This window comes from Phaethon lepturus, unplaced genomic scaffold (assembly GCF_000687285.1).
Source record: "Phaethon lepturus isolate BGI_N335 unplaced genomic scaffold, ASM68728v1 scaffold7868, whole genome shotgun sequence".
NCBI lineage: Eukaryota > Metazoa > Chordata > Aves > Phaethontiformes > Phaethontidae > Phaethon > Phaethon lepturus.
In genome coordinates, this window is record NW_010559643.1 from 29590 (window position 1) to 43633 (window position 14044).

The 14044-nt window shown below is 42.9% G+C and overlaps 1 protein-coding gene across 1 annotated transcript in view; it reads left to right on the forward strand.

Annotated features, from left to right (window-relative positions):
- Positions 1 to 14044, forward strand: part of FAM13A (family with sequence similarity 13, member A) — a gene marked incomplete at its 5' end in the record, with an annotated part of 37097 nt that overhangs the window by 9139 nt on the left and 13914 nt on the right. Inside the window, 3 exons of the mRNA XM_010293415.1 lie at positions 4505 to 4655; positions 12349 to 12562; positions 12951 to 13089. Coding sequence (XP_010291717.1) covers positions 4505 to 4655; positions 12349 to 12562; positions 12951 to 13089 — 504 coding nt within the window. The remainder of the gene's footprint in view (positions 1 to 4504; positions 4656 to 12348; positions 12563 to 12950; positions 13090 to 14044) is intronic.

Sequence of the window (14044 nt, forward strand, 5' to 3'; positions counted from 1 at the left end):
AACACCCACCTCCTACATTCACTTTATGGTATTTTTCATCTAAGCAAAGCGAAGACTGGGGTTGGGTTAGGTGAACACCTTTGCAGTCACTGGTTCATTTAGGTTTGCTTGAAACTCTTCTAGACAGCCAAGCATTTAAAATACTTGGGAGAGTTATCTGAGGCACCTCTCCCTCAGCTGTGCACCCATTTTTAGAGGAGCCCAGTAAAACAGCTGTGGACGATGTCTGGTTGCTCTGGCCATCTGGAGTGAACTGAGGGCTGATTGTATTTTTAAACTAGCCTCCTCTTGTGGTTTTTGGTTGGGTTTTGGGGGTTGGGGGGGGAGGTTTGGTGTTTTTTTGATTTTGTTTTTTTTTAAGGAAAAGCCACTATGCATTTATTGCCTTTGAAAGACTTCATTTCTGGTAGGTATTATTTCCATCTAGCAGGGAAAGGTAGATTATTTGCTAACAACTGGGCTCTGGCCAGCTGTGTTGTAGCTAGAGAAGTCTGCCTTTGATCACTGCTCTGATTAGGCTTAGATGGATCTCCTACTTTGCCCTCAGAGGGTCAGTAACCCCCAATGCACCTGCACCTGCTCGTGAGCTGTTGCGTTTTCCAGATTTTGCAATACCTTGTTCCTTACGTACCTGCTTGCATGTGGAGAAGGTGCTGTCACTGCCATGCCACACAGTACTCCCATTAAGCTTTTAAATTAGTCTGGGGGAGGTGTATTCGAATATGAAATCATGATCTCAAAATAAACCTCTCCTTAGGAAGAGTTTTAAAATGCAGAATTTAACTGCAGGAGAAGACATAGCCTTGACCCAGAGATTGTATTATATAGGAATTACAAGGTCAAGAAAATGTTAAATTCTTGCAGGGCAGTTTTAGATTCCTTGTCCCTTATAAGCATTTTGCTTAGGGCAGCTTAAAGACATACCTTTTGTGGCAAACAACTCATTCGGGATGAGGAAGGGACAGGGACTTTCTTATTGTTTTCTCTTTCTCACTCTGTCTCCAGCCTGAAGAGATTAGGAAAGGTACTTGGAATTTGCCATAGCTACTGGTTGTGCAGACTTTGGTCTCCATGAGGCAGTAAAAATACCTTGAAACACGTGTCCCGAATGACTTTTCAGTGCTTTTGTAGCCTTCATAATCTGCCCTTGGAAGTAGCTAAGCTCCAGGATGTAGACTGTGATTTGAAAAACACAGGTTTCTAGTACCCAGGTTTTGGTAAGGGAAGGGTGTTTGGGATTCACACCAACATGGCCACAAGTGTAAAGGGGGATTAGCATGACTCGGGAGTAAGGCAGCAGAATGGCCGCGTTCTTGCGTCAGATTGTGTTGCCAAGAAGTACTTAAGGATGCTTCCTGCTTGTGGGTGTAATGGATGGTCGGATGTAGGGGAAGCAAGCCTTTTAAATAAAATTGATTTGAATCCACATGTAATCAAACAGAATACAACTTCCTGATCAGAATGCAAAGATCTTTCTGTTGCCATTCATTTCTAGCTGCTGGAGCTACTCTTTAAGCTGAATCTCCTTTGGAGCAGGGAGAACGAAAGCAGCTGACTTATCCCCAGGTTACTTAGAGGAGTAGTTACTGGTACCTGCAAAGCATGGCTGCAGAAGCAGCTTCCAAAAAGCAGAACTCAAGTGCCTAGTCCAAAAATTTTTTTTTGTGGCCATTTATGTAATATCCTCAGTGCACTGTGAATGCCGACTGCTACTGAGATCATCAACTTGCTGCCCCTTTGGTTTGTAAGAAATTGTGGTACATCCATACCTGAAGCACAGTGGTTCTGCTTTACTTGATTTTTGTCCTGGAGGTTGGCAACTGGTGGCATCAGGAAATGAAATAGGAAAATAAATGATGGGAATACTGAATTATCTACCCTTGTAAGGGTTTGGAGCGTCAATGCGAAGGAGGTTAAGCACCTGCTTTCTTGAGTCTCCTGGGTTTGTACCACCATTGTTCTTCAGAACGCCTAATGATTTATTCATTGTATTAGAGGCTACATCGGTGAGCAAGGAAAGGAGAGTAAACTGGCTGCAGGCGTAGCACAGGCCCGTGTTTTAAACAGCTTTTAAATATTTCCCACAACTGAAGTGACTTTAGAAGGAAGACGACATTGATATGATCTTTCTAATGTATGTGTAATGGAAATGTTTACTCATCTGGGAAGTGCTCTTCTATCTGCTGCAGATGTCTTTTAAGAGTCTTAATAAGTCAGGAGATTGTACACTCTTCATACAAAGACATTTAACTCTGTAATTAGTATTAGTGGTGATGACGAGATAGTATTTTCAGGTTGCTCCCTTTAAAATTGTTAAAATCTAGATAAGTTCCTCTGTTCACATACCTTGATGTTATTAAAAATAGCACCGATTTTGAAACTTATGGTTTTATTTCTTTCAGCCTTAAAATACTGTGTTGGCAATTTAAATGCAATTTATCAACTGGTACAGTTTGTTCTTCAGTAAATGTAGAAGACTGCCTGTTTCTGGCCACTGACCAGTCTTTCTGTTTGTAATATACACTGACTATTTAGATTTTGGCAAGAAACTTGTTACTGGACCTTAAAGAAATATTTAAGTCCTCCCAACCTGGAAGCAGCTTAAAAGATATTGAATGGTGAATTAGCATTTTTCCTTGTACAGCTCTCGCAATAAACACGTTTGTAATCAGATTTAGTGTCAAGCTGTACGAGTTATTAGTGCTTGGCAAACTGTCATCGCGTGTTTCCTTTTGTTATAATGTTTCAGAAAGGTGATTTATTGAAATGAAAAGGAAATACAAACCTTATACAAATACAATGGAGAACACTCTTTACAAACACCACGTGTTCATCACCCAGGTTTTTAGAACAGCCCAGGTTGGAAGGGACCTTAAAAGATCACTTAGTCCAACCTTTCCTGGGAAAGGGAGCCTAGATGAGATTATCTAGCACCCTGTCCAGCTGCAGGGATTGATGGGATTGAATCCAGATAAAAGCATTTATTCATATGATTTGTCTACTCGGCAAGTTTTTTCCCTCTCTGCATGAAGCTAGCTTGTTTTTCTCTGCTCAAAGCGGAAAAAGAACCTCAAACACATCATTAGTTTTATGCAGATGAAAAAAAAATAGATGTGCCTTAGTGGCATGTACTAAGGATACTGATTTAGTACTGTTTGGCCATGCTTCTGGCTTCACAAGTAAAATATGTTCAAATGTACCAGTTATTTTCTTTAGGCCCGTTTTCTTCACACATCAGCATAGGCAGATTGCTAACTAGATTATCAAAATACCTGCAGGGGGGAAATCTGTGTGTTGACTACCTGCTAGACTATATTTGAGAGAATTATGCCTAAGCTGTTCTTACCAAGATTGGATAGTTTATGTAGTAGTGTAATGCTGTCTATTCGGATAGCTCTGTATTTGTTGGTGGGTTTATACATATCAGACTATATGTTCATCTACATTCTTTACACTTCCTTTTCCCTACTGCCCTCTGTGAGGCATTACAGCTAATTTATTTTAGAGTGACAAAACTGCTCGTGTCATCAGGCACTATTACAGACACGCGCACTGTGTATCTGGATTGTGGGAATAGCAGTGATTTCTGCATAAACGCACACGACGTGTGGTATGTGCAGGAGTGAATAGTGGTGAGACAAACAGCAATTGCTTCTAGGTGGTGCTAAATGATGAATCATTTACTTGACAGCATTCTGCCTTTTTTTTTTTCCCCCCCCTAAGTCATTGGATGCTTGTGTGAATTTTTTGGCTTTTTCCCAGAGTCCACACTGCTTCCAGCTGAGATGCCAAACCCCACTGCCGTTTGGATTTGCGCAACACTGCTTTAATACCCAGAGCTCCTCCATAAATAGTTCTGCTCTCCCCACGCCCAGCTAGAAAACAACCACAGGAAATCGGGGAATGTGCAGCCAGCACAGCTTAGCTGGCACTAATTGATCTGAGCCAGCACAGCCTGCATGAGAGCATTCATGTACGTAGCCTGCACTGCTTGCTGTCTGCAGCTGCTACCTCAGGAGCTCTGGTGCCTGCTTTTTAAAGACACCATATTGCTACAACCTTACAACAGCAGCAGCATTTTTGTTGTTGCTCCAAGGAGTTGCACTCCTGTAGGAAGTGTACGCAGCCACCCCCTCTCTCTCCCTCTCTCCCTGCCCTCCTCCCTCCCTTTCCATCCTAATCGATTACTGGAGGCTTTTTCAGCTGTATGCAGTTGTCAGGGCAGGCAGTCTCGGGAACTTGCTGTGGCTTTCTAAAGAAGGAAAAATTCAAGGAAGGTAGATGGACGGATGTTTTTACCGGTGTGAGTGAGCATTTAGTACATAGGGGTCACCAAGCAGGGGATTTGGATTTGGAGCTGGAAACATCAGGGTCTTTGGATCTTTTTAGCTAAAGGCATGGGCTTACAGCTTTTGTGACTGCAGGGTTGGTTTTTTTCCTCCTCTGCCTCCTGAAACTTTTTTTTGTGTGTGTCTCTCATTTCTGTGGGTATATGGAAATATAGCTGACTTCAAGTATGAAGATTCAAGAGCATCCAAGCATTCCTGAAAACAAGTTGCAAAGAAATCAAGATGCTGATGATCAGGAAAACAGCTTTGTCTCAGAAGTGCCTCGGCTGGATTTGACAGCACTGTGTGATGACAACAACTGGGAAGGTAGGATTGTGTGATGGCTGGTCGTATGAGTGAAACGAGAGAGAGGGAAACCTGAGTGGGCTGGGTATATCTCTATGTGGTGATGTTCCCTTGCCAGAACCAACAGGAAAGCAATTTTGTCCTGAATATGGAACTGAAAGTTTTGAGAAACTGGAAGCAAAATACTGGATGGGTACCAATTCTAATTGTCACTTAGAGAAAGAAAATTAATTGTTTTATTCTTGAAGTTACTTTCATGTGCTGTTTAGTACTTAACTGTCTGAGTGTTTCAGGATAACTTATTTCTTGGTGACTGGTCACTCAAGTATTAAGCTAGACTGCCCTACACTTCAAAGAAACTGGGCATTTCACAGTCTAAAAGGAACTTCCTTCTTTCTCCTTTTTCTTCCACTTCAATCACTATTTGGAAGTAATTATTTGGATCTGAAAAGCACAGCTGGAAAAAAGGCTGTCTATCTGCTGTTGTGTCTTTTGATGGCTCTTACAAACAACTTTTTTTTTTTTAATGTATGCTGTGAAAAAAATCTTGATCACCAGCTCAAACAGCAGTGTTAAATTGCATGTCGTTTAAATTATTTTAATACTGTTTTTGTAGCTCTTATCTCCAGAGTGCGTGCTTGGTTGGCTATTTGTACTGCCTTACTTAAGAGTGGGAAATCTGGGGGAATGCTGTGGGGTGCCACAAACCCACAGGTGTCCAGCACCTCTAGGATCAAACCCCTTTCCAGTTGCTGAGTATGTCTCTCTGTACAAGCAAGAATTTTCTTCTGTAAGTTTGTGCCTTAGGAGTGAGAGGGGCTTTGACAGGGAAGAAACAGGAAAATGCAAGTATGGTGTTTCAGTAAAGCAAGAGACAGAAAATGTGTAACTAATTTATTGCGCGTAAAAAAACAATCTCTGAGGGACACTGAGAAGTTAAGTTCTCTGCTCCTGCTTCCACAGCGTACGTGACCTTTTGCCTTTCCCTCTAGGAGGGGAGTAGTTATGACACTTTGGTCATGAGTAAAGAAAACCTGCATCTGTGGCTGCCTTTGATTCAGCCAGGCAACTAGTCACCATGGACGGAAGAGAATTTCTCTCCACTCGCTTGCTAGGCGGGGATTCCCTGGTGGTAGCACCACGCGTGCAGCACGGCTGATCAAAGTGCCATGGAAGGGCTCCCAGGAGGCCTTGGCTGCCTTATGTGTTCGCTGAGATGCTAATTAGCACTGCCCCACGGGGTCTCAAGCCAGGGTGAGGACGTCTGTGTTCTCAGAGGTGATGTGTGGCTTCAGTTGTCATGTGAACCTTGGGAAATAATGACCTTTTTTTTTTTGTTCCTGGGTTTCTAATGGGAGTCATATGAATGCGTGAAGGGGAGAACACAGCTCCTTTCTGTCTGCCAGAGGCTTTCCCATCATAGGAAATAATTTGCGCCTTTGGTACTATTCCCTCTTCGTAGGCATGCTGCTAAGTTTGGATTTTATCTTTCTTGCCTTGCAAATATGAAACAGGATTATGAGCATGTATGACTGTGCTTGAAGAGCGCTTCTGTCTGATTCTTCCTTCCTCTGTTCACATGTATTTTACAAGAGGAGGAGGTGGGCAGTTGCAAAAGAAATCAGCTGTATGGGGTGAGAGATGTCATCTAAAATACTAGCCTTCCAGAATCACCATTTTGTTGGCGCAGATGAAAGAGCAGCAAAATGGTGCCTTCTGTGTGTCAGCAAGGAAAGGCTGAGTCTTCCCTAGCCGTGGATGTGAAACCAAGCTCGCAGCAGCCAGGAAGGGGAAGATGTTAACATGAGCTCTCGGACTGCTTCTGCAGCTGACGACAGAGTCTGTCACTGAGGCTGTCTTTGCAAGGCAGGGTTCTACCACTCATCCACAGCGCTAGCAGCCAGGGCATCCACCCTGCCAGCCTCTGTCACTCAAACCTTCACACGTCTCTTCAGGATCTGGTTGCATCCCCAATGAAAAGGGAAAGGACTGTGCCTCCAAATGCAGTAACACTGAGTTACTTATTGCTTTGCTGTAGCAAATTTGGTAGGTCCATCTCTCAGGAAATTACCCATACCTCCAGGACACAGTTAAGATGACTTTTGGGAGCAGGGTCATCTGTATCATACTGCAGAAGATACAGAGCATCTAGTGACACGGGCAACTGCTGGCCCTTTCACAAATGGCTTGTGAGAACAATTACAGGTTGAGGGGTTGCCTTCAGCTGTAGCTGTCACTGCCTCCAGTCGAATGTTAGGAAAAGGCCTTGAAGAATGGGCACAAAATGATGCAAGACAACCTTGTCCATTGACTAGCTTTTATTTGTCACTCAGGCAGACTCTCCATCATGTTAAGACCAGAGCTGCCTTAAAAGCCCTCATTCAGGGGCACAGAACTGTGATAACTGCTGCCAGGTGAGCTGGCAGGGCCCCCTGCCTTTTGTCTTATGCTAAAAGTAATTTTTACCAGATTTTTTTTTAAGGTTCGCCACATAGTCAAATCTGTACACAAGACAAGAGTTTTGCTGCACTTCTCCAGGCTATGTTCCCTTTACCTAAGGCTGAGCAGAGAGGACAATGAAATTTCCTGCTTCCTGCATAAGCTGACACTCTGCCATGTGCCCACTTTCTGCACCTACGCCTTGCCTGCTACGTGCAGGGGCATATGTGTAGTAATCGTCAGGCTATTGATGTAGTACGCAGGGAGTGAGCAGTGCCCCAGCCAAATTCAAGTGCTGAACTCTTAGCCTGCGTGCATTTCCCGTGGTCCGAGAGAAGGATTTTACGAGTGTGCCTTTGGCAGATGCAAATCAAATCGTTTTATTCTCAGGCGGGGTGTGAACCGAGCTGTCTCTGGGGTGAGCTGGGATGCCTGACCGCTAGGCTGGCCTGCGAAGCCGGTCGGTTGGTGCCAGCTGAGACGCCTTGCGAGCAAGCGTTTTCAGAGCCGCTTCCATAGAAAAGGTTTTTAATTGTTGTGGATTATGTTTGATTCGAGTGCTGTGAGCGAGGAGGACAGAGTGTTCTCTTACAGTCCAGCACTATTGTGCAGATTTCTTACCAAATGTTTCTAATTCAAGCCCAGAACTTGCTATCCTGCCCTCAAGGAAAATCTGGAAGTATGTTGTTCTCCATAACAGCGGCTGGCCCTGTCAGCAGCTTGGAGCTGAACAGGCAGTTCAGTAAATCGATGAGATGCGTGTGATTGCTGCCTACGTCGCCTGATTACTGATATTTTTAAGAGTTCTGTAGATGAGATTTTAAGCAGAGTTTGCAGTAACAAACACTTAGGAAACGATCAGCGGACATTTTACTGCAAACTTGCAAGCTTAAAAAAAAAAAAAAAAGAATAAAAGCAGAAGATTTAAAACACAATTTGACTTCTCAGTGTTGAGAACTCAAGTATTGCAGCACTGAGACCCTGAGGGTGAAGCTGATCTACAAATAGTTTTGATGCTGACTTAATTGGAAAAAAAAAAACACAAAACAAAACCAAACCCTACAGTAATGCAAAAAAATCCAAAGAGTATAGCAACAGGGAAGCTGGGTTTAGATTTCTTTTTTTCAACACTGTGGACTTAGATACATCAGTGTATTTGTGATGAAACACTGCATTGTTATTACTATGTGTAGAAAATAATAATTGCATTGTTTGCTGATTTTATTTTGTAGCATAAATATTTTAAAATGTATTTTTTCATTGTTTATTGTGACGTTACATGGTAATCAAAATACAAAGTTGGCTTGCTAGCTGAGAGATGTGTCATCTCACTCACTGGAAAGGTGTGATAGCTCTTTATTTGGGCTATTCTCTTTGATCTACATAGGAAGAATACCTCCTGATGTATTCAAACAAGGATGTTTTCAAACATTTATAAGATGAGTAAAAAGGGGTGTTGCTGAGCTAGTTAATGTTTTGGGGTTTTAAATTGCTCAATTCGCTTCATTGTGAGAGGTCTTTCTGGGGTCTTTCAAGTGGGATTTAATACTAGGACCTCGGGTCTTGTAATTAATCCCACCGGACCTACTTCACTTTACAGCAGCTAAGATTTGGCCTCCTTTGTATGTCAGGTGGGTGTGTGTAAAAGCAGTGCTAGCAGCACGTATCAGCTGTGTGGCTGCAGAGAGGGAAACGGGAGATGCCCACAGCATTTTGCTCACCTCAGGTGGGATGTGTGTGCGAGCACCCCTCTGTTGGCCCTGCAGCCCCCAGTAACCCTGTGGCAAATATGCAACGTAATGATAAAAAAAAAGTCAGGTTTTGTCAGCAAGACAGCTTGGAGCTCACCAATAATACACCAATTAATAGATATGATTAATCTTTCTTCCTTCTCGCGTGATACGGGTTTATTAATATCTCCAGCCCTCCATGCGGCAGGTTGGCAAAGAAGTTGTATTGCCATAGGCATATGTGTGCCTACAGAGTTTTGCAGAGCCACACCTGGCAGATGGCTGACAGCTTTGTTGAAAGATTAGCTGCTTGTGGGATTTTGTGAGGGAGTGCAGCGCTTCTGAAGGACTGCAAGGCTCAATACCAGCGTATTTCTCTTCTGCGCCAACTTAGAAAAGGCGTACCTAAAAGAAACGCGTTGAGAGTCTGACCAAGAAACAGAAAATTTTTTCACGCTTTCTCTGCACTGGTACAGCCGTGGTGGTTAAATATTCCCAAATATTTTTTGTTCATGAAAGGTTGTCATTATGAAAAATGGGGGAAAATAGTACATAGAAAGAATGTGGAGATGAGTAGAAAACTGAGAGTTTTCCCTGAGCAAGAGAAATTTGTTCAAGACAGAAGATGAATAAGGGTAACTGCTCTGTTAAGTCAATGGCAAAGAAAAGGTTAAACATTTACATTCTTTACTGAGATTTTATTCCTCATTTAGCAGAAAGGGGAAAGGGTGACAACATTAATCCTGATAGCAGATACTTCAAACCTGAACCATTAAGTTCAGGAATTTAGCAGCCTTCAGAAAAGGCGCAACACTTTGATAGCTATCTTGGATGAATAAATAACAAAATATATTATGTATTCTGTTAAACAGGAATTGATTGATTGTGCACTGCCAGAAAAAGCGGCAGCTTACCCTTAGCAGGTTCCTGTATATTTGTGCAATCCAGCAATTCCAGTGCTTCCAGCTGAGCACCTGGTCAGTATGAGAGAGAAGGCATTTGGACTGCAGCTCTGGTCCACTTCGTGATCTGATGTAGATAAAATTCATAATTCTACTACATACCTATGTATGTTCCTTAATTAATTGCTGTGTTACTTTTTGGGGGGAGGGGTGTAGCCATTTTGTGTCCAGATGAGATTTCTTTTTCTTCTAAATACTTGTAGTCAGCAAGGAAAACAAGCTACCCATAGGGTCAGGCCTTCCGGGAGCGAGGCTTAAAAACAGCTGATTTTCTATAGTGGCCATTTCTTCTGTCAAGTCTCAAACTTGATTTTTCCTTTTTGGACATTTTTTCTTCTCCTTTTTAACACTTTCTCCTTTGGAATATGAGATTCTATTTTTGGGCAGTATTTTGAAATCAACAAAATAGAGAGTAGACATACCTTTGTCTCCACTAGCTTGCATGAAGTGCTTTGCTGTCTTTTGGGGTTTGATCAGAGGCTCTTTGAGCCATTGCAATTCCCTGAATGTCGCGTGCTCTCTGGTATATAAATCCACCTTGGGACAAAGTCACATGCATCATGCATGATTAATAATGGCTTTGTTAGCTGGTGTGGTTAGGAGCTTAATTTGGTTACTGCTGAATATGCTGCTGATTACTTCTAAGTTTATTCCATCTATGTAAATCCCATGGAGGTGTAACTTAACAATTTCCAAGTGCAAATTTTGTTGGGAGTGAGAGTATATTCCAAAAACTGTGAGAGAGAGGTATCTAGAAGAATCATGTGCATCGCTTAACCTCATTCCCGCTAGTCAAATGAATCAAATTTGTTCCTTTTGTGTTATTAGCCTTTATTTTGCAACAAGAGATCTTGTGAGGACCTTCCTGAAATCATGAGAGATTCAGGGAAGTGTGCGACACCAAAGTGACACAGTTTGACTGAAGCATTTGCCCTTTGTTTCACCTTCCTTCTTATCAGATTCCTTGAGCAAAGTATTTCAGGTATTAGGAACTGCCAAGGTTGAATGCAGCTTAGAAAAAACTCTTGTTCCAGAAGTTAACTGAGAGAAGAACAGACTGCAAAAACTTTCCAGTCCATGGCAAAACAACCTACATACACTTGGGACTTGCACACCTCATCAACGTAGCCTCTGCAAGCCAGACTTGTATGTGCTTCGCTTATCACAACACCTGAAAGAGGCTCTTGTGCAAAAACCTCCAGCCATCCCGTTCAGAGGAATGCATCAGTTTGCATGCAGCACCAACCTCTTAAGCAGAGACATAACATTTATATTTGTATGGTAAGGGAGAAGGGAAGAGGAGGAGAGCATCGTTTGATGCGGTGTACAGGCAAAATACCACCGAGTGTGTCATTAGTGAATTGTGGATGATCTTGCGTTGTCCGGATTTTACATGGAGGGGGGCAATATTAAACAGCACAGAGGTTCTGCAAGGGAATCCTCATGCAATCCGTTCTGAGCTATGAAAATGTTAACCTTGTTCAGAAAAAGGAAATTCTGCTTTTTATTCAAAAATTGGTAACTTCAAAAGCCCCTTCTCGTTGTGGAAAGGAGAGCAGACACACTAGGCACGGGAAATCCATAGCTCTGTGACTGGTCTGGGAGTTTTCTATAAGGTTTTTGCTTTGTTACTTCTAGAACTATTTGTTAAATTTGTAAGTTCAAAACCTGGCTCTTAAACTGTCTAATCCTGTGGTGCTAAGTAGGAGCATGCAAATCAGCTTAGTAAACTATCTGAACACAAAACGTTAGACTCCTTATGGCATCTGGAGGGAGTGATCACAAGATTCAGGCGATTGCTTCCCGTGGGCTCCACTATGCTAATCAGCAATGCTAAGTTGAGTTTCCCCTTCTCTCCTACTCTCCCTGTAGAACATTGCTTTTACTTCCAGCTGGTTAGATCATCTAGGGGACTGAAGATTTCCTCACTTTTCTACCATGCTGTTAAGCAACAAGGTTGTATGTGAAAGAGAAAAGAGGGAAACTCAGACCATCATGGTTAATTTACAGGCTAGGCACCCTGTGGAACAGGTAGTAATGTGAGACACCTTTTCTTTGCAGACTAGAAGAACCTATGCTTACTCCTAGTCTTTGAATTTCCGATAGCAGGTGGCAGAGTCATATCAGGGCGCTGGAGGCTATGGGAGGACAATTAATATGCTATTCATTTACAGCATTTGTACATCCTGAAACTGAAAAATAATCCTCCTGTAATCCAGTTGCCTCCTACTGTTATGTGCCCGTAATTCTCTCTTGTCCAGCGTAACTTTTTCCTCAAAGGTGCTGGCTGGTGATAGCCTCATTTGGTGTCAGTCCGTGGTAGTTACTGGCCAACTTTTGGGTACAGTTTTCTGTTGCACCTAGGAGATTATTTATGTTTGTGCAGAGTACCCACTGTGGCCATGCAGTGCTTTGCGTTGCTTTGCACGCTGGGCAGATGCGAGTAATGACCCAGAGAATGCCTGATGACAACGAATCACGGTCCAAGTCAAACGGGCCAGGGTTCATTAGAAAAGTTGCCTGGAGTCTGTCGTATGTGTAAAACAAAAACGATAAAACTAGCCTTTGTCTTACTGTTCCCAGAGCCCATCCCTGCTCTTTCCTCATGGCAGCGAGACGGCTTAGACTCAGATGAGGCTCGCCTTTCCCCGCAGGCCGGTCGCTTAATTCGTCAACTTCTGGATGAGGACAGCGATCCTATGCTGTCCCCTCGCTTCTATGCCTATGGACAGAGCCAACAGTACCTGGATGATACAGAAGTGCCTCCTTCCCCTCCCAATTCTCATTCCTTCATGAGGTGGGTTATGTTTTGCCTGTGCTGACTCTCACACCCAGCTGTAAAGGGTTTGCACAAGTTGCGTCAAGCAACACCTCTTTGGATCACACATGCTGGATCGCTATGCTGTGTTGGGTTTCTGTTCCTACTGACGGGGAAACTGGTATTTTTAGAAAAGTTCTTGGTAACTAATCATTTCTGGGTTTGTGAATTAATATCTAGGGAGTTGCTGTTGCTGAAAGAGGCTGTTACAGCATCTTTTGCTATCTTTTATTACAGAGTAGCAACATAGCTTTCTCGCTTCTGTGGGATTTGCCTTTATTTACACAAAGTTTAAGTGGCCTTCTCTGCATGATGATGTACTTTGGATGTTTGGTTAAGCTTTTCCTGCAATCTTTGCTCTTGGTAGGAGACGGAGTTCATCTTTGGGATCTTACGAAGATGACAGAGAGGACCTCACCCCTGCACAGCTCACCCGGAGGATTCAGGGACTGAAGAAAAAGATCAGGAGATTTGAGGACAAATTCGAAGAGGAGAGGAAATACAGAGTGAGTCTCTAGGAGTTAAGCATTTGTATGGAGGGGTATGCAGTAGCAACGAAGGGAAGGAACGTTAGGGGAGTCTGTCAAACAGAGGGCTTGAAAGCTTTTATAAGGGGAAAAAAAAGGAGGAAGAAAGGAATAAAAGCTGCTGCCCAAAAAAAGAAAATGTGCATCCATACCAAGTAAATTACCTTTCCAGGCATTATGTACTATCAGTGCAGCACAAGAAATAGCCTAATAAACTCATAGGATTTTGATCGCTGCTTAAGACAGTGTGCCAAAAGCACACACTCGGTGTGTAGGAATAGCTATGTTAAACTTGTGTTTGTTTATTTATTCAAGTTCAGCTTATGGGAAGCACAATTGCACATCTCATTTGCATGATGATAATCCCAGGACACCAGTGCATTGCAGAGGAGAGCGAGCAGCTTGACTTTACTCCTGAGCAAGGAACAACAGTTGAGTGCTCCTAGGCAGTAGCAGTGTACTGTACTCTAATTATTCCTGACATGCCCCTCCGATGAAAGCTTTTTAAGGAACTAAAGCTTTGCATGTGTGTATCTTTGTTGGTGATCTAAACCACAAAGGATTGTACTGAAGGGATCTTGCCTGCAGTGGAAAAGGCTGGAAGAAATGCTCAGAGCTTGCTGTAGCCTAGCATTTGGGTTATTTTGGTGTCTTTGGATGTAAGGCAGCCTTTGGTGTGGATACATGCATCCGAACGCTTCTCAAACTGTTCATGCTAGGCTTCCTCTATTTTGCAGGTGCCCTCCTGTTAGGAAACAATAGGCACAAGGAATCCAATGTGCATCTGGCCCTCTGAGCCACTCCTACAACTTAACATTTGCCATCAAAAGCTTTATGTTTTCTAAAAAGAAAATCAATCTCATGATGCCGCTGAGAGTCAGTGTTGTGACAGGCAGGAGCAATTAAAGCAAGGTCTGAAACGAGCTGGTCAAGA